Source organism: Aethina tumida, chromosome 1 (assembly GCF_024364675.1).
Source record: "Aethina tumida isolate Nest 87 chromosome 1, icAetTumi1.1, whole genome shotgun sequence".
Lineage (NCBI taxonomy): Eukaryota > Metazoa > Arthropoda > Insecta > Coleoptera > Nitidulidae > Aethina > Aethina tumida.
The window spans coordinates 5,608,513-5,633,852 of record NC_065435.1 but is presented as its reverse complement, the minus strand read 5'-3'; the positions used below and the strand labels follow the sequence as shown (position 1 = coordinate 5,633,852).

The 25,340-nt window shown below is 26.7% G+C and overlaps 1 protein-coding gene across 1 annotated transcript in view; it reads right to left on the bottom strand.

Annotated features, from left to right (window-relative positions):
• The window catches only part of LOC109600243 (atrial natriuretic peptide receptor 2-like), a 65,844-nt gene that overhangs the window by 12,094 nt on the left and 28,410 nt on the right, over positions 1-25,340 (bottom strand). Inside the window, 3 exon segments of the mRNA XM_049961688.1 lie at positions 5,354-5,365; positions 6,555-6,735; positions 22,279-22,299. Of these exon segments, the coding sequence (XP_049817645.1) occupies positions 5,354-5,365; positions 6,555-6,735; positions 22,279-22,299 (214 nt within the window).

The following is a 25,340-nucleotide window of genomic DNA, read 5'->3' as shown; positions in this document are numbered from 1 at the left end:
GGTTTACCATATCCAAATTTGTATAGGTTATTGTTACGAATTTAATTGTTATAGGAAATTGAGCACGAACTACCTTGTTAAACAGCAAATCAAAATTATTCAGTTAATAAATGAACATATTCCAATGATAAAATTTCAGTTTTTGTTTTTATAAATTCACTTCGATGATACATTTAAAAAAATATATAAAGGACAATTTATTTTGTTCTGAATAGCTTTTCCTGCAATCATAATTTATAAAAAAGTTTTCAGTCTTAAAAAACTTATTCCAATCATAAACTTTTGGTTTTTGGTCAGCTTATTAAAGAATCTGAACTTTGACTGTTTTTCATAAAACCCAAAGAACAACTTAATATATAAACATTTGAAGACATCAATAAAATATAATCATTATTAGTGTTTCAGTTTATTTTCTGGATAGTCTTTTTTGCAATCATTTTTGGTCTTCTTGTTAAAGTAGTTCAGATACTTCAGATAATCATTAAAATGTTAACTTTAAAGTTCAATGTTTTTAGTAAAATACGTTTAACAGTTTAATGTATAATAAACATTTGAAGACATTATTCAAATATAATCATTATTAGTGTTTCCGTTTATTTTCTGAATAACGTTTCTTGCAATCAAAACTCATAAAAATATAGTAGTCAAAGTTAAACTTCCGATTTTTGAACACCTTGTTAAAGTATCATTAAAATGTTAAATGTTTATAAGAAAATACGTAGAACAACTTAATGTATAAAAAACATTACAATATTCAAATACTTATTCCAAATTTAAACATGTTAAATATTTGTAATAAAATACGTAGAACAGCTTAATGTATAATAAACATTTGAAAACCTTAATAAAATATAATCATTATTAGTGTTTCAGCTTCTTTCCGGAATAGACTTTCCTGCAATCATAACTAATAAAAATACAGTATCAAAATACTTATTCTTTTGGTTTTTGGTCTTTTTGTAGGTATTTGAACCAATCATTAAAATGTTGACTTTAAAGTTAAATATTTAAAAAAAAAATACATAGAACAGTTTAATGTACAATAAACTTTTTAAGACATTAACCAAATGTAATCATTGTGTTTCAGTTTATTTCCTGAATAGACTTTCCTACAATCACAACTCATAAGAAAATAGTATTAAAAAACTTATTCCAAAGTTAAAATTTTTGTTATTGGTCTTCTTGTTAAAGTATCTGAATTAGTCATTAAAATGTTTACTTTAAACTTAGATGTATAATAAACATAGCAAAATATTTTCTAAATGTTCTTTCCTTGAATCATAATGTATAAAAAATAATCAATAATAAAAACCTATTCCAACAATATATTTTTAATTTTTAGTGTGCTTATTAAAATATATGAATTAATAATTAAAATGTTCACTTTAATGGTAAATGTTTTTGATAAAATATTAAAGTCGACTTAATTTATAAAGGTATAAAGACCTTAATAAACTATAATCATTATTAGTGTTTCTCTTTATTTCCTGAATAGCGTTTCCCGCAATCATAACCCATAAAAAAAGTTTTTATTGTGCGATAAATTTCAGGTGTGCTTTTCTCCTCCAATAAATTTTAATTCACTTCAAGAACGGATTATACAAGATACATAACAAGAACCCGGATATTTTACAGATTTCCACACTTTGATACACGGTTTGTTATGTTGTTATTATGAGTTTCCTAGACATTGTAAACGTTTGAAATGTTGATTTATCTAACATATTTTACTCCGTTTCTTTACATTTTCGTATCATCCCCAATAAACGTAGAATACAAGTCAACTGAAATCCAATTTACTTGAAATTTATGTACGTTGAAAGCTCGCATTTTTTGGATCCTTTCTACTAAGGTCATTATTCTAATGCATTTTTTGAATTGTATCCGCCACAAAAGAAAATCTTATAAAAGGAATTTGAATTTTACAGCCCTAAATGAATTTCAATCTCCGTTTTAGACATAGAAAAAGATCCCGCACAATATTCACACAAAATATTCATAAGCCATTAAAATATTTAACGACTGACATTATAAGGAAAATGTTAACAGTAAAATCCGCCAGCAATGCCCACAAATCCAAACCTATTACCTGCTAACTGGCCTATAAACCTTCTACACGTAGATGTACTTCATATTAATCAATAATTTTACTGTTTAATTACGATTCCTGATTAAATTTTAAAACTGGCCGACCGGCAAAGTTAATACAATCAATATTTAAGCCGCAGACCACTCAGGCTTAAGTGGAGAAACAAGAAATTATCTTCTATATTCTAGCACCACTTTAAGCCTGTTAGGTTTATGTTAAAAGAAACATGTTCATTTACACGTTGTTTGCAATTTTAAATTCATTGCTTACTAGGTAGAAGCAAAGGGGGGAAGTTCAATTTAAAATTAAATTGAATTTCGAACTATATAAGACAATATATTGATGATATTCAATTTGCTTCAACAAATTCAGCAAATTAACTGTTCCACTGAATTGTGTGGTTGCATAGTAACCAACTAATACAAATAATAAAGTTAATAATCTTGCCTCGTAATTACCATGTAATTAGATTTTAAATTAAAGTGCACTAAAAAACTGAGCTAAGAGTTTATAAATGAAGCTTTAATTAAAAATGGGGCTTACATAACGCAGTATTTCTAAAAATGGTGAATGCGACGCTAATCCGCACTGGAGTCTTAAAATTGGCGAATGCGCTGAAAATCTTAAGACGGTGATTCATATTAGCAGGAAAGGCTATTCAGTAAACAAATACTAATAATAATTTTATTAATGTCTTCAGATCTTTATAAATTAAGTTGTTGTTAATATTTTATTAAGAACATTTACCTCCAAAGTGAATATTTTTATTATTAGTTAATATGCTTTAACCTAATCCACCATTTTTGGAACATTATATTTAATTAATTTAGATGTAGATATTAAATTTTCAGTTTTCTTTGAGAGGTTCAGGTCTCTTCAGTTTAAATAAATTTTTCATATAAAACCCTATCTCTTTTTACGTTCCAGCCAATTAAACTTGTTAGTTGCGGATTTATTTGGTCGGCACAAATTAGCAAAAAACACGCATTAAATCCCAAACCTTCAGAACTTTCCCGCGGAAAGTTATAAAACATAATTCGACATTAATTGATAGCGTGAACTTGAAAATGCAATGGTACTCATCAATTTCCTGTTTTTAATTTACTTGCAACAAATTTTACTGATATAATTGGCCTGCACTTTAAAATTAATAAAACATTCAAATTAACTTGACATTTAACATTTTGCAGACGCTACAAACTTTGCTATTTTATATTTCGTAAACACTCAAGCGAGTGATAAATTAGGTCAAAGTTACATTAATTTTTAAGCTCATTACACGTTGTTAAACAATAAAATAGGAAAATTTTACAAGACGGAGCATCTGTCAGTGCCACTGCACACAAAACTTACGTACGTTTTAATATGTTCTTTCCAAAAGATGTAAAATAAAAAGACCAGTTTGACCCACATAAATTTTACGATGAAACGTGTCACCGTGGATATTATTGGGTTTGCAGTTAAAATCATGGTTTATATCCACATAAGCAATAAAAATTATTTATTAAAACAATAAAATTTTAAGCTGCGAATAGTTTATGTGAAAGCAAATCGTTAAGTTTATGGAACGACTTATTGAGGTGTGTTTTAGGTGCGGGTTTCCTAATGATTAACCACATTGTCATTTCTATGGGGCGCATCCACCATTTTTTGAACAGTCTGTTCGAGAACAGCTTTCTTGGGAGGTTCGGGTCTCTTATGAGATCTTTGAGTTTTTGCTGATTAAAATGTTGAAGAATTTGCTTTAATATCACTGTTGGTACCTTCATCAGCCATTTTCTGAGAGCCATATCTACATCCAAATTAATTGGACATAATTAAACATTAGAAAAAGTCTTTTCCAATCTTAAATTTTTGGTTTTTGATCTGTTTTTAGTTAAAATATAAGAACTAATAATTAAAATGTTAACTTATTGACATGTCTCCTAAAGAAATATACATTCCATCCTTCAGGAGACTTCCTGTGCTGCCAGAATATGGATGATGAAGGAGACAACAGTGACATTAAAGCAAATTCTTCAACATTTTAATCAGCAAGAACTCAACGATCTCTTAAAACTTATTCTTCAACGTTTTAATAAGCAAGAAGTGAGAAGAGACCTGAACTTCTCAAAGAAAGTTTAATATCTACATCTAAATTAATTAGACTAATGTTCCAAAAATGGTGAATTTGATTAAAACATATTAACTAATAATTAAAATATTCACTTTTGTTTTTTTTTATTTTTTCACAATAGCTTACAACAAAAAGTCATTAATGCGATTAAATATTTTTAACATGTACTTGAGTTTATCAAAAAATCTATTTCGCTGTGGATGGATTGAATTTCCACCTTTGAGATCGTGGATCGACACTTCCGAATTCAGTGCATTTGTACATGAAAAAGAAATTGATAAAAGCAAGTAAGCTATTCTATTTCTATCATAACAACTTAGTCATGGAACGCCGATAGAATATATAGATTTGTCAACGTACAGCACACATAAATAAATCAGCCCAAACACAAAGAATAAAAAAGCCGCTTTTGCACTCCAAGTCGAAAACTTGTACAACGGCCAAGTCATTTCAACATTCGCAACGGGGTGTTGTGTGGCATTTCCACCAGCAACGGCTTTAACTGTTCGTCGGACGGTTTTCGCCACAGGAAAACCCAATAAGCTGAATATATACTTAGTGACACGAAATTGAACATATGGATTCAGTGGTCAAATTTCATTGATTTTTATGAACAGTTTGGGATGATATAGAGAAGTAAATGTTTCAAATTTCAGACTATATTGAATTATTGGTCATTATTAACCCAGACACTCATTGACTCGTCTTAGCATTTATCTAATGAGGAGGTCAATTTCATCCATGCCACCTGCACTTGTTGCTGGAGGTCCACCAAGTCTGTGGACGTGTTTAAGTGGTAATAAATCTGGAGATTTTGCTGCCTGTGGCGACAAATTTACGTCGGACTGTTACTTTATTGTTACAGAGAGCACACACTGAGTAAGTAAGAAGAAGTAATTCGCATGTTCAGAAGCTTCCTTCTTCTGTAAACCATTTTTTGCTAACTGCACCAGTTGACTTGTAGAGCCAAAGCTCTAAGGTGGAGATGTTGATATTCCTTGTAGCCCGACGTCTTCCTGAACGTGTCGCAAGTCGTTCACAGCCCCTCCAGACAATTCCAGACAGTGCCCCGACTCCAGTTCATCCGATTGGCAATTCCCCGAACAAAAGTTCTACCTCTTACGCCAATAATTCACCCTCTATCAAACTCACTTTGACGACTAAAATTTGCACACCTCCAAACTAATGGAATCCGAAATGAGTGATCCTTTAAATACAACAAAAGTGAAATGAACATTGAACTGTGTCTGCATCATTCGAATTCAGACACAATACAAAAAACCCTTCGACAACCAAACTTCAAAGTCTTCAATGTCACCGAGTATACGAAGGGAGCTTTTAAAACACAAATGCCACAAGACGAATTTTCGGTCGGCGTTTTATGCAGCGCGAATCGATTTGCGGCATTGTAGTTGGGGGTTGTTGACCCTCGACGTTCCGCCGTTTTTGCTGCAATGTCGAAATTTTTAAAACCCCCTCATTACACGTTTGTGTGCCGCGTTCAAGTGAATTATTATGTGCGATCGTATATTTTTCTTTTCGGACCGCCTCAGCTTTTCAACCCCTTAGGTCAGTAATTTATGATACGCCGAGGAATAATGAGGCATTATTATTTAATGAAGGCAATCTGGATTATGTTTTACGCGTGACAAGTAGAAAATATGATACGATGTGTAGGGAGTATTTTTTTTTTAAAAAAAAAACCTTGAACCGAACCGTTCAATTTATTGATTTGATGTAACACGATGCCGGGAAGGGTTGGGGAAAAAATAAGAGTAGGTTCCTGATATAATTTCAACCACTCCGTATTAAAAATACAGGTTGACGACAGCTTTTTGTAGTAAAAAGTGAAGAGCAATTAAATAATAAAAAAACACGTCAGAACATCAAGGATAATTAAAAATAAAACGAAGTTTTTCATTTAATTATGTTAGGGTGAACATACAGGAAAGGCTTTGATCAATTATAAATCCTCCATGACCTACAAACACTCGCGTCGAAGGCAAAAGCTCTGGCAATGGGGGAAAAAAATGCTAATTGGAAGTTTAACATTGAAAGAAATTTCTTGCATGACAAATCCTGCATGCAACTCGTGGAATTTTCGGGGCAAAGACTCGAGTTTCGAGGATTTGCCTATTTAACTTAATTGAATCGAAACGCGATACTCGGCAACTCACAAAAGCTTTTCGTTTGTGAACACTCTTACAAAGTCCCTACATCCGATTATGTATTTAAAAAATGTCAATTAGCGAACGGATTTACTGGGAAAAAAGTTTACGTATCCAAGCCCCGATTTATGGAACTTTAAAGTAACTTTTTTTGGCTATTTTTTTTTTTTTTTTGACTTACTTCACTGAGCCCTTCAGCTTGTTCTTCAGTTCGGTGAAGTCGGGACGATCGGAGGAGTCTTCGGACCAGCATCTGTTCATTATCTGGACGACGGCGTCCTCGCAAATCGCCTCGCTGCTTGCCGGACGCAAAGGCTGACCGCCATTACTGTCCGGGCCCTTCTTCACCGTCTCGACTATTTCTGCAACAAGAAATTGGGTTTTGTTATGTAAATATATTTCGGTTTGTCCACGCCGTTGTCGTTTTGAAAACGGAGCGTGGCGGACGAAACGTCGGCGGTAAATTGGGGTAATTAATTTTGGCGATAATAATTATTAGATTAGGCGGCAATCAATTTCGAATGTGGGGGAGAAATTGCGCAATTAACTCGGCTCTAGACTGGATAATTTAATATTCATTTTGACGTGTGTGTCTTTCAATACATTAGAAATTCGAAAGTAAATTTGAAATTAAATGTTAATTTTTTTACATTAATTTTGGAACTTGACAAAACTATCTTAGTCCTAAAATTGATACTCAGTACCTAATATAGAAAGGTATAGAGAATACTATAAATAGTCAATTCAAGATATTTTTCATATTAAATTTCATAAAGATGATGAAATTTCCTGTGTACTTTGTATTAAATTAAAAGAAACTTCCGACACTAAAAATTGATTTCTAGACACCTTTCAAATATCCTTATCTCACCACTTATCTCGTCATTACTTGATGGTCAAGAAAATGTCTATTTACATTTTTTGTAGAAAATTAAATGCTCTACAAAAAAGGTATCTAATAATTTTTTCATAACTCTTACCGTTTGGAAGATTGACCTCCGTTATCTTTGAAGTATTCTCAAAAATGTCTCTTTTACTTCTAAATTTTCTAACTCGTGAATAAGTATATATTATAAAATACACAAAGTACTGATTTTAATAGTTTAATTAATAATAGTCACAAATTTTGAAAATGTTCATAAATATTTGAGTTTATTTTAATAGAATAACATTTTCTAAGATACGTCTTATCTTTTGATTCAGAATTTATTTTCTTCTAATCAATTTTTTTAACAATATTTTCTATTCATAATTTTGATCTTATCACAATTTAATATCGTGATTTAATATATTTTTTTTTTTTTTTAAAATAAAAAACTATTTTTTCTGAAATAGATAATGGATTATCCATAGAATAGATAACGAATTATCTCAAAATTTATTATTAATATTCAAAAATATACTATTTATATAATGTATAACTTTCATAAACCAGATATATTCAAGAATTAAAAGTATACATACAATTAAATAATATTTTCAAATGACTCCATAAACATAAAACTGTACTATTGTTAAATATATAATATTCATTTTTATGTATAAATTTTTTATTATAAAAATTTTAATTCACATTTTTTTTAATATACCAGTGTTAACAAAAAAATATATTTTACTTTTAAAAATAATATTTAATATCTAGCAAAAAATTTTCATAATCATTATATCAATAATAAAAAATATATATAATAAAATTAAAAAATCAAAGTACAAGTGCAAAAAATTAAAATATTCGTGCAAAGGAAAAAATGTAATTAATAATAATATAAATATTTTTTGTAATCAAAATAATTGATAATTCATTAATATTAATAAATTTAAAAATTTTACTAATAAGATAAATTAAATTATATTAATAATGTATTATTATAAAAAAGAGAAGTGATTTATTATCAAACAGTTTAAAATAAATTATTAAAAGCTGTAAATAAATTTCAATATTTTTATATATTTATAATATACAGAATAATTTAAGAAATTTAACTAACAAGAGTAAAGAAAGGAAAGTATTTTTCTATTAAAAATTTGTAATAATATTTTAAATACTTTGTAATTAAAATAATTGAATATCATTAATAAGTCTAAAAACTGAATAGCAATTTTTTAATAATAATATAAAAATGATATATTAAATACTGTCTAAGTATAAAACTTTCTTATTAAAAATTTTATTTACTATTTTTTAATATTAATTAATTTAAATTAACAAAATATCATTTAATTTTAAAAAATATCGAAAACAAAAAATTCAAATAAATTTCAGAATAAACTTTTAAATTATTTTTATCATAATTATCTTTTTTATAATCAAAAATATATAATTTTATATTATTTTATCATAACAAAATATATTGCAAAATTAAAATAAAATTAAACAAATTTTAACCCTGAAATTTATTATAAAAAATTTGTTTAAAAAATCACGTAGTTTTTAATATAAACAAATAAAGTTAATTTTCTTTAGTAGATAGTGTTAATGACTCTATAAATGGAAAATTGTGCAATTTTTATATGATATTTTTAATAATACCTAATGTGTAAAAATATAATTAATTATATATTATTCAATCATTTAAAAAAATTAAACATTAAACAATTACGAATATATTATATATAAGGATATAATTTGTTTGAATGACCCCATAAATTAATTAATAGTTATTTAAATAAAATTTTATATTTTAATAAATTATTGAATAATTGAATATTATTATTTATATTATTAATAAGTTTGACGTATATATTTTTATATTTTAATACATTATTTTACAAAATATAATTACAAATAGCAATAATATTTTAAAAAATTCAAATTAGGAGTGCAAAAAAGTAAATTATTTTGTAACTAGTCAAAAATATTAATATTATAAATAAATTTAAAAAAAAATAATGAGGCAAAAGAAAGTTCAAAATACATGTGCAAAAATGTAGTAAGTAATTATTAACATGCTCTGTAATTTTTAATTAGAACAACTAAATCCTAAAATTTGAATGCTTCCATAGTTTTAAAAATTTGAATAATAAGAACAAAACTATGCATATTACAGTGCAAAGAAAGAAAAATATAAAACATAAATATAAATAAATAAAAATAGAATTTAGGTTGGCGTAAAATGCGAGAGCGAGTGTGGATGTAAGTTAAAATAAAGAAAAAACAAGATTTATTAAAGAAGTTCCGAACACCCTTAGTGAACATTTGTCCGTGCACAAAAGACACAAAACGAAACCGGGAACGCATAAATCCGCACCAGAATTCCCAGTTTATATTCAGCATTGTTTTAATTAATAATCCACATCATTTCGCGCATATTGACATGAGTGCAACGCAATTTTTCCAGGTGTAATAATGTGTGCATTTAATAAATACCGCACATCCTGCGCTTCGATCGGACTGGATTGTTTCATTTCCTGTAAAACAAGCCATAAAGGAGTCATTTATCCAGCGGACTAATAGCCGAATATAAATTTCCAAAGCGAATTTCCGTGGCCATACCAGTCCTGTCTGTAATTTATAAATTTAAATTGGAAATTTAAATCAAGTTCGGATCTATTAAAAAAATCTACTCGCACTAAATTGGCTGATTGAAAAATTTATCGAACGCAAAGCCAAACAAATGTTTTGTACAGATAACCGGCGTACATCATTCGACAGAAAATATTATTTAGATTACATTGTACCATGCTGATTCTTATCAGTGTATGATTTTGTGTTGAGTGTTTCTATTTTTTTTTTTGTGCTATAAATTTATTGTGTCCGCAACAATATTTATAGATTATGGATTTTGTATTTGTGAGGTCATTCAAACATTTTATATCGGTGTATTTAATATAAATAACAAACACATTAATTGTATTTATAGAGCTTATACTATAAATTATATTTTATTATTTTTTAGTTTTTTATATAATTAGTAATTTTTAATTCTACAGTGTATTTTAAATAAAAAATAATTAAAAATAATATAATAAAAAAGATTAAAATATACACATCTTTGTTAATTGGGTTAATCAAAAGATTTATGTACTTAATTGACCAGAATATTTATTTATAAACAAATAATATATAATTAATTACATTTTTACAGATTAGGTATTATTAACATAAAAAATATTGTAAAAAAATGTTTTATGTTTAAATTATATTATTGTGCCTTTTATTGAATATTTTCAATTTATTCAAACATTAAAAGCTTTGAATACAGTATAAAAATGCAAAATATTTAAATTACTATAAGAATCTGTAACATTAATATGTAAATACAATTCATGAATAATTAAAATATTCATATAACACATTAATTGTATTTGTAGAGCTTATACTATATATTACACTTTATTTTTTAATTTTTTATATAATTAGTAATTTTTAATTCTACAATATATTTTAAATAATTAAAAATAAAAGATTAAAATATATACATCAATCATGTTAACAATATGAATAATATAATTATTATATTCAAAAAATTTATATATTTAATTGATCAGAATATTTATTTATGAAAAAATAATATATAATTAATTATACTTTTACAGATTATAAAAATTATTATTTTATATTAAGAAAATGTAATTTTATTTGCTTATATGAAAAACTACTTTATTTTTTAAACAAATTTTATATTTTTTATAAATTATTATTTTTAGAATTGATTTATTTTTTTTAAATTTGACATTATTTTCTTTTGTTAATTTTTGAATATTAAAAAATAGTAAATGAAATTTTAATTAAGAAAGTCTCATATATACAAAGAATTTAATATTTTATTTTTATATTTTTATTATTCATTTTTTGCACAATTTGTTTCTTATTTTTTATTAATTATATTTAATAAAAAAATTGAAATGTTTTAAAAATAAAAAAAATACTGAATATTAAATTATAGTTGTTATAATTTAATTTTATATTTTCATTTTTCTTTTGTCTTATTATTAAAATTTTTAAATTTATTAATAATATTGAATATTCAAGTTTTAATTATTTTGTTTACAAACTATAATACGTTAAATAATATAAAAAATGTATATTTTTTAATAAGAAATTGCTTTTCTTCCTTTACAAATGTAATTTGAAGTCTATAAAGAATTTTAAATAATAAATTATAGTTGTTTTAATTTCAAGATATTTAATATTTTATATTAAATTTTTAATAATAAATTAATATTATTTTGGATTTGTAAATTATATTTTTCCTTTGATTTATTATTAAAATTTTTAAATTTATTAATATATTGAAACAAGTTTTAATTATTTTGAATGTTAAATTATATAATAAATTAATTTCAAGGTTAATATTTTATTGTATATTTTTTAATAATAAACTAATATTCTTTTTTGTATTTGTACTTTATATTTTTCTTTTGTCTTATTAAAATTTTTAAATTTATTAATAATATTGGACATTAAAATTTTAATCATTTTGATTACAAACTACAATATTAAATTATATAATAATATTAATACGTATTATTAATAAGAAATTACTTTTCTTCTTTTAAAGTTATTAGAAATTTTTTAATTAATTATTTATAATTTTAAGTTTATAAAAATTTTGAATTTGAAAATTATATTTGTTTTACCATAATTTCAAGGTATTTAATATTTTATTTTTTAATAATTTTATTATTAATTTATATTTTTCTTATCTTATTCTTATTATTAAAATGTGTCAAATTATTTCAAATATTATTATTATTATTATTATATAAATTTTTATCAAAAATTAGATTAATTATATAAAACAATCAAATTTTAATTATTTGAAGTTCAAATTATATTACTGCATCTTTTAATGAAAATTTTCAATTTATTCAAACATTAAAAGCTTTGAATACAAAATATAAAAAAGCAATATTTAAATTACTATAAGAATCTACCACTATAAGAATCTCATTATGTTTAATATTTTTCAAAAAGAAAAAAATAATTCTAAAACACAAACAGTAACAGTTTATATAATTTATGGGTGGACATCTTGGAAACGTACTTATTTCAATTATTCCAGTTTCCAAGAGATCCAGATGAAATAAAATGTGATAAAATGGTTTGATACGTGATTGTTTTACATGCTGCGTTCCACGAGTTAACAACAAATTTATATCAGTTAAAGGCAATAGAGTAGGAAGTATTTTTCTGGAGAAAATGCACCTTTTGAATTTAAACGTGCCATCGATCGGACACATTGAGATTCAAACGTTAATGTACGGACACCACTGGGGTTGCCAGATCAAAAAATTTACTTATTTTAAACTACAAAGATACGATTTTCGTGTTTGCACACAAAAGTTTTACTAATGGACGTTGTGCACGAACCGAAAACATCTTTTGTGCCTGCATTTTTTTTTTTTTTGATACAAAGCGGGTTTTATTTCGACGCAATTTATGGCCGACCAAATTAGAGGGACTCGTCAGAAAAATAATACATTTCCAAAGGTCATTTTCAAGCCTTTGACACTGACGAAACGGAGCCCTTGTTTTATATATTTTATTTATTTTTTTTTTTATTTTTAAACATTCCAGTTTACATTTCAGTTTCAAAATTAAAATAATCCTGGAGTTACTGTGATGTCTGTGTGGGTGCAACATTTTTATTTTACCATTAGGACAGATTTAAATTACGTCATTAACTTTTTCAATGGTTCATTTATGCATCAATCGAGTAAATTATGCCGAAAATTAACCTTCAATCATGGTATTTTTATCTAATTGTTGTTTACGCCATCGTGAATTAGAGTGCATTTGATTTCATCACAATGCCCCACAAAAATATACTATTGCTCATATGTAGAGCAACATTCCGTACCTCCCTTTATATATGGATATCTTTATTTAACATATATTTTATATAACAGTTGATTTTATAATTTATTTATGTGTCCGACATCTTTTCTTAAAGACAAAAATGCCTGGAGGTGTCCATTTATCGATAAAAATTAAACAACAAATTATAGAAAAGTTTCGGAATGTTGAAAAGCAGAGTAAAATTGCAGTCGATTTAAATTTAAACAAATCGATCATTTCGAGGACGATTTCCAATTTTAACAGAAGGAATACCCTGGAAGGAGTTCCCAAAAGTGGTAGAAAACTCGGGGCTAACAGAGTCGTGGACAGGAAAATAAAAATGCCGGCTGTTCGTGCCCCTTTTGTCAGCATCCCGCATAAATCAAGAAATAAAATAAGTTCTAAAACGAAGAGTAAAATAAGCTGGTCTCTATGGTAGAAAATCAGCAAGGAAGGAGAATATGTGAACTGAACAGATGGGCAATGAAAGACAATTTTGTTTTCTGATGAATGTCGGTTCTAATTATTCAAATTTGATGATATTTCATTGTTGAGAAGACCAATTAATGAAAGGAATATTCCCAAGTTTGGGGATGTTTCTCTGGGTTTGGCATGGGCCTGCTGGTTAAGATAGATGGGATAATGGATCGTTTCGTTTATTCTGACATTTTGAAGAATCATATGCTTCCATTTGTCGAAGATACATGAATTCAAGGTGGACCTTCAAGCACGATAATGTCTAAGTTAGTTAAAGAATGGTTCGTTTCTCAAGGAGTACGTGTAATGTCTTGGCCAGAACAAAGCCCGGACCTCAATCCAACTGAAAACGTTTGGGATGAAATTGATTGGAAAACCCATGCAAAAAGCCTGTCAAATTTGAATGAACTCTACCAAGAAGTTCAAAATCAGTGGAATAAAATATTGAATGATTATATTGAAAAGTCACTGAAATAAATGAAAAAAAGGTGTTTAGAAGGTATTATAAATAGTGGATATGCTATTACTAGACAATAAATAAAGGAAGACTAAATATATGTAAGTTTGTTTTATTTTATAGTTGCTCTACTTTTGACATTTGATTTTTTTCAAATATTAATAATTATAATAAACATTTCTAGTTTAAAAAATCTATATTTACATTAAGTCAGTTTTTTTGTACTGCACTCAGTCGTAAATAATACCTTTTTGCAATGCAAATTGGCAAAATATTTTACAATAGAATTTAATAAATGATTTTTTCCGGACCTTCACATGAATAACGACGTATTTGATTTTATTATTATTCAAACAAACAAAACAAAATCAATTGTTTTAACGTTAGACAATTGAATTAAATCCCCCAGAACACGGTCCGGCGTCTGAACGTTCCGAACGATCCTACGTGGCCGCAATTAACTGTAAAACATGTCGAATACCTCGGCCACTTTTAAAAGAACCAAGAAGCAACCGAGTAAATATTACCGATTAAGATGTTCCGTTAATGGTAAAATACCATAATGCAGGCGTTAACGTCGCGATGGTATGCTAAAACGCATTTAAAACGAAGGTCTTGCTTGATTTGAAATTCATCTTGTTTTAATTTCGCCGTTTACGACTTGCTTTTAGTTACAGCCTCCGGAGCCGTTAACTGCCAGGTTAAGTTCAATTTAGAACCTTGAAAATTTACTACGTAATAGGGACACAAATCACGCTGAAAAATTACTCCGCCGTTACGGCATGAATTTATTCTAAATTTAACTGAAACATTATCCCGGCATATTCGGTCGGTTCTAGCCACGACACGATACCGCCGATGGTTGTGCCGTGCCCGTCAGTCCGGGCACAACCAAATAACTTAAAAATCTCCTCAACTTCTACTGTCAACGTTAATCAAATAGACGCCTCCAAATGGAAAATATAAGAAAGCCAAATAACGTTTTTTCTTTTGTTGTTTGGCCAACATATAAAGTGCCAAGATACTTGATTTTTTCTCAAGGTTCGAATTAAAGTGGCAATAAGGAAAAAGGAGTGCAAAGAAGTCCTATTAAGGCTTTCAAGTTGGTTGATAAATACATTAACATACACAAATTGATCTTAAAATAACTACTTTGTTACGAAGACTCTTGCAAAGGCACTTCCCATTTCTTCAATAGGTGGATTAATTTTTTTATAGTATTAAATTGACATATTGATTTATTCCTAAAAGAGGTAATAAACAAAAAGAAGTTTGATGCAGTTGCATCGAGGCTTTCAAGTCGACTCATGTTGTAAATGAATTAACATATGCAAATTGATAGTGCAAAGATCAGTAAGTCAGCTTCGAAATTAAATATTTTAAAATAACTACTTTGTTACTAAGACTCTTGCAAAGGCACGTGCACTTCCTATCCATACAATAAATGGATTAAATCAATTTATTATGACAAATTGGTTTTGATACAAAGTTAAGTAACACTGAGACAGAAGAGAAGAGCATCTAATGCATCTAATTGAGTAAACTTATTAGGATATGTTTCCTTCAGCAATAAATATTAATTTTGTTCCACATGTAGACTTGTAGATTAGACATAAATTAGAATAGCTCTGATAATGTTGATAGAACTGAAGGGATAATAAGCTAAAGGAGTGCAATTGCATCAAGACTTCCAAAGCGATTGATGTTTGAAGTGCATTATCATATGCAAATTGATTGTGCAAAGATCAATCAGGTTTGAAATCAAATGTCCTAAAATTACTACTTAGTTAATTAAACTCTTGCGCAAGCACGTGCAGTTAACACCTCTTCAACAAATCGATTAATCACAAAATGTTAATTATATTAGCTCAAATATTTCAATATTTTGTGGTGTAACCTTTGGTTTCATCACTTCAAAAGACAGTGTTTCATTTTTCCTGAGTCCATGACAAGTGAGATTTTTCAAATGGTGGAACGCTCAGTTTTTCATTGATAGCAGTGGTTTTTTAACTGCAACTCGGCCATTGAGTACTAACATCTAGATTAAATTGTGTCAAAATTTCCTGATGGTTTGCGAGGACCTTTGAGGGAGAGTCTGTTTATAATTTTGTCTATCTTGGGAGTATGGCTGGATGTTCTGGCTTGCATCGATTTTCAACACCACTGTGAGTGTGGAATTTATACACACTACAAAATCTTCGAAACATTTAATGTTTTTGCTACGTCACATTGCGTTCAGTCAATTTAACAAAGTTCAACTATTCTTTACCTAAATTGAAGTGTAAAGTAAACGTCTTTAGACATTACTACGTTGAAACCGACAGAAAATGTTTTAAGAATTTAAGTACAACATACCACAAATAAAATAATATTCCATACTTCTTCTCGATAAAGACCTAAACACCACCACTGTATATCAAAAAGTTAATGAAACTTTTGAACATGAGTTCACATAAATTGAAAACATCAGTTCTAAATTAGTTCTATGTTAATAAATTGGAAGCACGTTGTTTTTGGTGTAGTGTACTCCGGAAGGAATTTTGTTTAATTTGCATTATAATATAATGATGCCTCGAATTTGACGTCTTGTCGAGAGCCATTATGGATTTAATAACCCGTGGCTAGTTAAATTTATTGTTTGACCATCATATATGGTGCTGTTTCAAGGTTTGAATTAAAGGGGGTAATAGCCAAAAGGGCTGCACCGTTATTATATCAAGGCTTCCAAATCTATTGATGTCACAAATGCATTTGCATATGCAAATTGATTGACTAAAGGTCAATTAGATTTGAAATGAAACACTCCAACACTACTATTCAATCTATTCCAAAGGCCCAAGCTTCTCTTATCACTTTAATAAATAGATAAAATGCAAAAGGAATTTTACTTAGATTATATTACAAATTTGACGCATTAATTAAAGCCTTTGTGGTTTTAATAACCCGGGGCTACTTACTAAATTTTATTGTTTAACCAACACGTAAGTTACCTTATTTATTTTTGTTTCAAAGTTTGAATTAAAGAGATGATTGGTAAAAGGAATGTAGTGTAGCTACACTATCGATCATATTTTTTAATTATAAAGTATCTAAACATTTCGTACCTCCATTTATATACGGATATCTTTATTTTCATAGTTTTTATATAATTTTTTATTAGGAGCAGGGTTCGTAAGTAAAGCAACTAAACCATATATTCGATACAGTTGATTTTATAATTTATTTCTGTGTTCGACATCGTTCCTTAAAGTTAAAAATGCCTAGATGTGTCCATTTATCGATAAAAATTAAACAACAAATTGTAGAAAAGTTCCGGAATGGTGAAAATCAGAATAAAATTGCAGTCGATTTAAATTTAAACAAATCGATCATTTCGAGGACGATTTCCAATTTTAACAGAAGGAATACCCTGGAAGGAGTTCCCAAAAGTGGTAGAAAACTCGGGGCTAACAGAGTCGTGGACAGGAAAATAAAAATGCCGGCTGTTCGTGCCCCTTTTATCAGCATCCCGCATAAATCAAGAAATAAAATAAGTTCTAAAACGAAGAGTAAAATAAGCTGGTCTCTATGGTAGAAAATCAGCAAGGAAGGAGAATATGTGAACTGAACAGATGGGCAATGAAAGACAATTTTGTTTTCCGATGAATGTCGGTTCTAATTATTCAAATTTGATGATATTTCATGATTGAGAAGACCAATTAATGAAAGGATTAATCCCAAGTTTGGGGATGTTTCTCTGGGTTTGGCATGGGCCTGCTGGTTAAGATAGATGGGATAATGGATCGTTTCGTTTATTCTGACATTTTGAAGAATCATATGCTTCCATTTATCGAAGATACATGAATTCAAGGTGGACCTTCAAGCACGATAACGTCTAAGTTAGTTAAAGAGTGGTTCGTTTCTCAAGGAGTACGTGTAATGTCTTGGCCAGAACAAAGCCCCGACCTCAATCCAACTGAAAACGTTTGGGATGAAATTGATTGGAAAACCCATGCAAAAAGCCTGTCAAATTTGAATGAACTCTACCAAGAAGTTCAAAATCAGTGGAAAGAAATATTGAACGATTATATTGAAAAGTTACTGAAATAAATGAAAAAAGGTGTTTAGAAGTTATTATGGATAATGGATATGCTACTACAAGACAGTAAATAAAGGAAGACTAAATATATGTAAGTTTGTTTTATTTCATAGTTGCTCTACTTTTGACACTTGATTTTTTTCAAATATTAATAATTATCACAAATATTTCTAGTTCAAAAAATCTATATTTACATGAAGTCAGTTTTTTATATTGCAGTCAGTTGTAAATAATAATTTGCAATGTAAATTGGTAAAATATTTTACAATAGAATTAAGTAGCAGAGTCTTGGATAGGAAAATAAAAATGCTGTTTGTTAGTCACCCTTAAATCAAGAAATAACCGAAGTCAAGGTGGTGAGGTTGGTGAGTACTATAATAAGGTGGCAAAAAATAGAGCAAATTGGGCACTTTTTGCAAGAGAACATGTAAACTAGACAGATGGGCAATAGAAAACAATTTTATTTTTTTTTTAGACCTACTGTAAAAAATTGTGGAGGACCCGTTATGGTGAAGGGACATTCATGACATTTTGGAAAATCATATGCTCCATTTGCCAGATAACATGAGTTTAAGGTGGACCTTCCAGCAGGATAACGATTCGAAACAACGTCTAAATTAATTAAAGAATGGTTCGCTTCTCAAGGAGTAACCTTTAGGATGAAATTGATCAGAAAATCCATGCAAAAAGACTGTCAAATTTGAATGAACTTTATGAAGAAGTTCGAAATCAGTCGTAAGAAATATTGAAGGGTTATATTGAAAAGGTACTGAAGTCAATGAAAAAAAGGTATTAAAGGTAATTAAAAATAATAGACATGCTTCTAGTTATTAAATAAAGGAAGACTAAGAATATATAAGGTTGTTTTATTTTATAGTTGCCCTACTTTTGATTCCTGAATTTTTGCCAAATAACTATCTAATAAAACCCACTAATAAACAATTATATTACCGTATTGTTGTTATCAAACATACTACACAACTGACAATAACATGAATATTTAATTACAAATACATAAACATATGCAAATTGATTTTATAAAGATCATTTAATTAATTAGCAAAGCCCTTGCCAAGGCTCTCATGGTGCTAAATTATCTAATTAGTTTGATGTAGCATGTTTTTCCGTTCAGACAGAAGGAAAACCTTTGTCCAAAGTAATTGACACAGAAATGCATCGAAACAAGTAAACTTGTGTGATAATATCGATACACTTGATAAATCCGTATCGGAAACTTTGCGGCATTAAATAGTTCCATGAATATCTTGCACCAATAAACATTGGCGTTCCTCGCATGCAAACATGTAGTTCAAACCCAAATTGGAACAATGCAGGTTTTTGGGGGTGGTGGATGCTTGCGAGAAATGCAATTTTATTGCCGATATGTTTACAACGTAATCCGGTTGCGTTGCATAAAACGGAGATGAGCCGGGATGAGCGTGGTAACTTATTTAGGCCGCGTTAAGTTTAAAAATTCAGCACGCATAACGTGCACGTTCGTTAGAAATTAGCCGTACCCCGTTTACCGTGATTAACATCACAAAGCCCCGGCAATGGGAAATCAATTCCATAGTCTGATACCGACCACAATGAGATCCGGAGATATTTCAGCAACGGCATTCTACAGGTATTGTCTTAGCATATTAATCAGTTCCAGATGTGCGCACGGATTTGCCACACATGAAAAGTTATTATATATTCCGCACAACGAATAAACACAACATATGTATTTCGGATTTTGGTGATCTTAATACGGTAATGCATTGTATATAAGCCGTGCGCTGGAAATTAAGTACGGAACTGTCTAATCTCGTGGCATCATCGAATGAATTATGCTGTCTAATTAACTCGTTTCTAATCTGTCTTCTTGAGATTCTCAGGGAAGTCTACGTTTTTTAAGATTAACGTCTTATAAATTTTAATTGTATAAATTAATTAATTTATATCCTAGTAAATGGTTCACGTTTATTGTCTTAATAAAGAAAAAAGGTCTACTTAGTTAGAATGTTGCTAAACTATAGTTTAAAAAATAACTATCAATGAATATAATACAACACGGATATTTTGTGTTCATATTAATTATTATTACACAATTTACTTTTACATTTATTATATTTAATTGTAATTTGACTAATTGACTATTTTTTATGTATTATAGACTTAAATTATATGTATTTAAACTAAATTTTAAGGATTAAAAGTATTAGGATTAAAATTAAAAACGCATAATTATCATTGTGTATATTTTTTACATAGATGAAAATATATATTTATTGTAATTTTATAGATTTAAAAATTAAAATCAAAAATACTTTCTTGTGTATATTATTAATAATCATTATTTGACATATATATTTTTAATATCAATTTATTTAATTCTACATATTGTAGTATAGTTTTTACACAAATTTTTATTTTTTACTTAAAACATAATAAAACTAAGATTTAATATATTCTATAATTATTATCTATTAATGATTATGCAATGAAATATAGAATTTATATTATATTTGTGATATTTAATTGACATATCTCTATTTTTTTAAATTAAATTTTTACTCTATTATATTTTTAAATTATTTGTATATAAATTGAATTTTAAGTCTCAAAGTGTAGTATTAAATTTAATAAAAATAAATATGGTAATTATCATTGTGTATATTTTTTGAAGACAGAGGAAAATTATTGTAATCTTATAGCTCTTAAAAATCAAAAAGATTTTAATATATATTATTAATAATCATCTGACATATGAAATTAATAACAATTTATTTCATTCTAAAAATTATATTAAAATTTAATAAAGAAAATCTAAGATGTTCACAAATTCAAATTTTTACTTTAAACATAACAAAACTAACTTTTAATATTAATTTTTTAGATTAAATTTTTACTCTATTCTATGGTTTTTAAATAATTTGTTATTACGATAAAACTTGATAGAAATAAATAATTATCATTGTGTATATTTTTTAAAGATAAAGAAATATATATATATTTGTTGTAATTTTAGGCTTTAAGGTATATTATTAATAATCATTATTTGACATATCTATATAATAGCAATTTATAACAACAATAATTCTATAAATTATAATAAAATTTAATAAAGAAAATATAAGATGTGCATAAATTTTAAAGATTAGAATGAAAAAGTTTAGAAATTTTTATCTTTTACTTAGAACATAATTAAACTATCTTTTAAAATATAATTGTTATCTATTAGATAATATATCTATTATTATATTAATAAATTGAACTAACATTTTATTGTGCTTGTATTAAATTTTCTACTATAATAGTTGACTAATTTATTAAATTAATTTTTTTATTATATCGTTTACTTTTTTAATTATTCGTGTTTAAAATAAATTTTAAGGGTTCAAAGTGCTGAAATTTAATGGAAAAAATAATTTTTATTGTGTATATTTTTTAAAGAGATTTAAAAAATTAAAATTAGAAAGACTAAATAAAATATGGTTCTGACATTTTGTTTGATTAGAATTATGTTAAAATTTGACTAATTTATTAAATTGAACTTCTATTCTCTAAATGTGAATTAACTATCTATTAAATAATCAATCTAATACAATTTTAATGACATTTATTAGTAGTATATTTTTATTATATTATACATTTTTTGAATTTTATTTAATTTTAAGGGTTCATACCTTTAAATTTAATGAAAATGCATAATTATTATCATAAATAATTAATTAATTATAAAATTCATATATTATACAATTTTGTTTAATTGAATAAATTACATATTTACTATACTTTCATAGGTTTTAATAATTAATATTAATTATCTATTAAATAATGCATTATTACAATATTAATGGTCGTTATATAATTTAAAATTATTCCGTAGATATTCGAATATAAATTTTTATTGTATGATAATAGATATTTTAAGTTATTTTTAAAATTATTATTAAAGGTTCAAAGTATGGTATGATTAAACTTGAAAATACATAATTATAGTGAATAATAAAGGACCTATATAATAAGAGGACAGAAATAAATATTTAAGGTACTTTATTATGACAATGTATTTAATACCATAGATTAAAGATTAATTTGATTAAAAATTAACTTACTTAGAACACGACTACTTATTTTAAATTCATCTATTACAATATTAACGACAGATCAATAATTTAATATTATTAAATCGAACTGTCATTTGAATATAACACAGTAGTGACTTTTTATTAAGTTCACGTTTATGAGCTCTCAAATCAATAAAAATAAAAAGCTGTCACTGTGATTCATCTAGATATCAATAATCACGTTTTGAACCAGAAAAAAATATAAACCAACATTTGTCTAATTTTTATCTAAACTATCATTTTCATTCAAACATTAAATTTTATATATTATTTGTGTGTCATAAAATTTCTGTTAAAATCCTTCAAAAATGCATAAATGATTAAAATCTAAAATTACATGACAAAACCTTGAAAACTTCCATACACAAATATATGCAAAAAAATTAATTTAAACTTGTAACATCAACAAAGTTCTGGAAAGTTGAATGTACATATTAATTCAAATTTAAGTTGCTACTTATTTAAAAGGCAAATTTGTTCAGGACAACATGCCGAAATACTATGACAAGACCGTAGGGACGATTTACGAGTAGGTTTCTGTAATTTTTGTAACGACTAAAAATTTCTGTTTTGCCCCAACGAAATTTTAAACACCAAAGAGATCCCGAACTCAGCTTATTAAACAGCATTTCGATGTCAATTACCCAGTTTAACGACCTTATACCAAGAAACTTTTTGTTTGGGGATGAATGTATTAACTCCAATTTAAGTTCCTACTTATTTAAAAGGCAAATTTGTTTAACAAAACATCTTAAACGGCACGACGGGACCAAAGAGGAGGGATTCCGGGTGTATCGATTTTCGTTGTTTTAATATTTATGATGTTTTATTTGTGGGTGGACGAATTAAATGGGCGAATTAATGTGTGTAAACTACGTTTCCAACCGATAATTTCGCCGCGATTTTTGATGAAGCGTAACAAACACGTTAATTTCCAAGATATAATATGTATTGCTGCCAAATACAGTTCAGAAATTAACGCTTTGAATAGTTGGCAAATTAATTTTCTCTAATTACGACACAGACATTTCAATTAAAAACTAATTATCAATGAATGTATCTGAGTGTTTAATGTCTAAGACATGTATGTATGTTTGACTTACAATGTTAAAAATCATCAAAGGAAATTTACATAATGGAACTCGACAAATTGTTGGATCTGTAGAGGTTTACACAAATTAATGACTAATTAATTTCCCTCGAAAACGCCATTTTTCCATATAAGTTCCAATTTTGTGCTACGACTGGGGAAAGTACATCCCTTTGATAAATCCAAATTGTGTCAGAACTGAAATATATATAAAAAACAATAATATCCGGCTGAGTAAAATGCCAGGGCATTAACAAAGGAACAATTTTTTGAACGTCTTTGAATCCGGGAGGGAATCCGGTTATTTCAAAGGGAATAAGAATTTAATAAACAAGGACAAGAATACTGGGAGGTTGGAATTATATTTAAATTATATTTTGATATAATGCTATTAGGAATTTGATGCATTACTGAAAGCTATTGTGGATTTAATAACACGAGGCTACTTAATAACATATCGATTTTCAGATTATGAAATCTATAATAGTTCATTATTACGCCATCAAAACATCATAGAAATACAGTAGGTAGGTACATAAACTGTAATTGAACGCGTTAAGTTTCTTGTAGGTCGTTTTATTACGTATTCAAACACCTTTCAGGTGCTTATAATTAATCGATATATCTATGCAACATACTACAAAATAATTACAGAGTAAAACGATAAGGTTTCATTAAACTTTTAATCAGTAAAATGTACCTCGTTATTATATGGGTTTGTTTTTAATTATAGTCAAATTTGTTTAATTTATAATATACATGCATATCAAATATTAATTAATATATGTTTTGTTATAATATTGAAGTTTAATTAAAAGTTTTTATTAAATTATATGGAATTAAATTGAATTTTACTGGTTCAAAATGTATTATTTAATGATTAATTATTATTGGATATCATAATACAAAAATAATTATTTACTTCCATAAATTAAAGATAATTTTATTATTTATTTTATACTTGTTAATAAGGAAGATATTTAAATATTTAAATTATATAATATTTTAATATTTTTAATACTATTTTTATTTTTTTTGTACAAAATATGTTATACTTTTTTACATTGCTGTTTTTCTCTCAAAATAAAAAGGTTTTCAAATTATTATTGAAAGAATTGTTATTGTAAATAATTATCAAATATAAATAAAAAAAATAAATATTTTATTAACTAATACACTTAAAAAGGTGTATATATATTATACATAATAATTTAAAATTATGAAATATTATAAGTGGTAAATTGTATATTAATGGCATATTAAAATTATCATTTATGATTTAATAAAAATTTATTTAATTCTATAAATTATATATATATATTATTATTTTTATTATCAATCTATTTTTTAATAATAAGTACATTTAATATAGAGTTTGAGAAGCAAACGTATTTAACAATTTATTGCAAAAATCATGGTTTCAATTGTGATTAATTAATGTTATTTTATAATTTATTAAATTTCCATAAACACATTCAAATTTGAATAATAATATAACTCTAAAATTTAAATAAATAATCACTTCCATTTACATAATAATTAATTACTCTACCAATTAATTATTTTATTTGTTATATTTTGGTATTTGTTTAATTTTATAACTTTACAAAATATATATTTTTTAAACTGCATTTTTTACAAAAAACATTATTATAGATATTTATAATTATTATTATACAATTATTGTGGGGATCAATTAATTAGTTTTGATTTTACAATTAATAATTTAAATTAAAATAACTGAATGTTATAATTTTATATTTTTAATAATTATTGTATATAGTTTGGTCATAATTTATTTAATTCCATAAAATATAAATATTTTTATTGTCACCACCCAATATAAAAATGCATGATTTTAATTATGAGTAATTATATTTGTTGTAAAATTTTTATATTTATATGTTTACACTGCAACTGTTTTATTTTCTGTAAATAAATAAATGTAGTAAAGAGGATTTCGAATAAT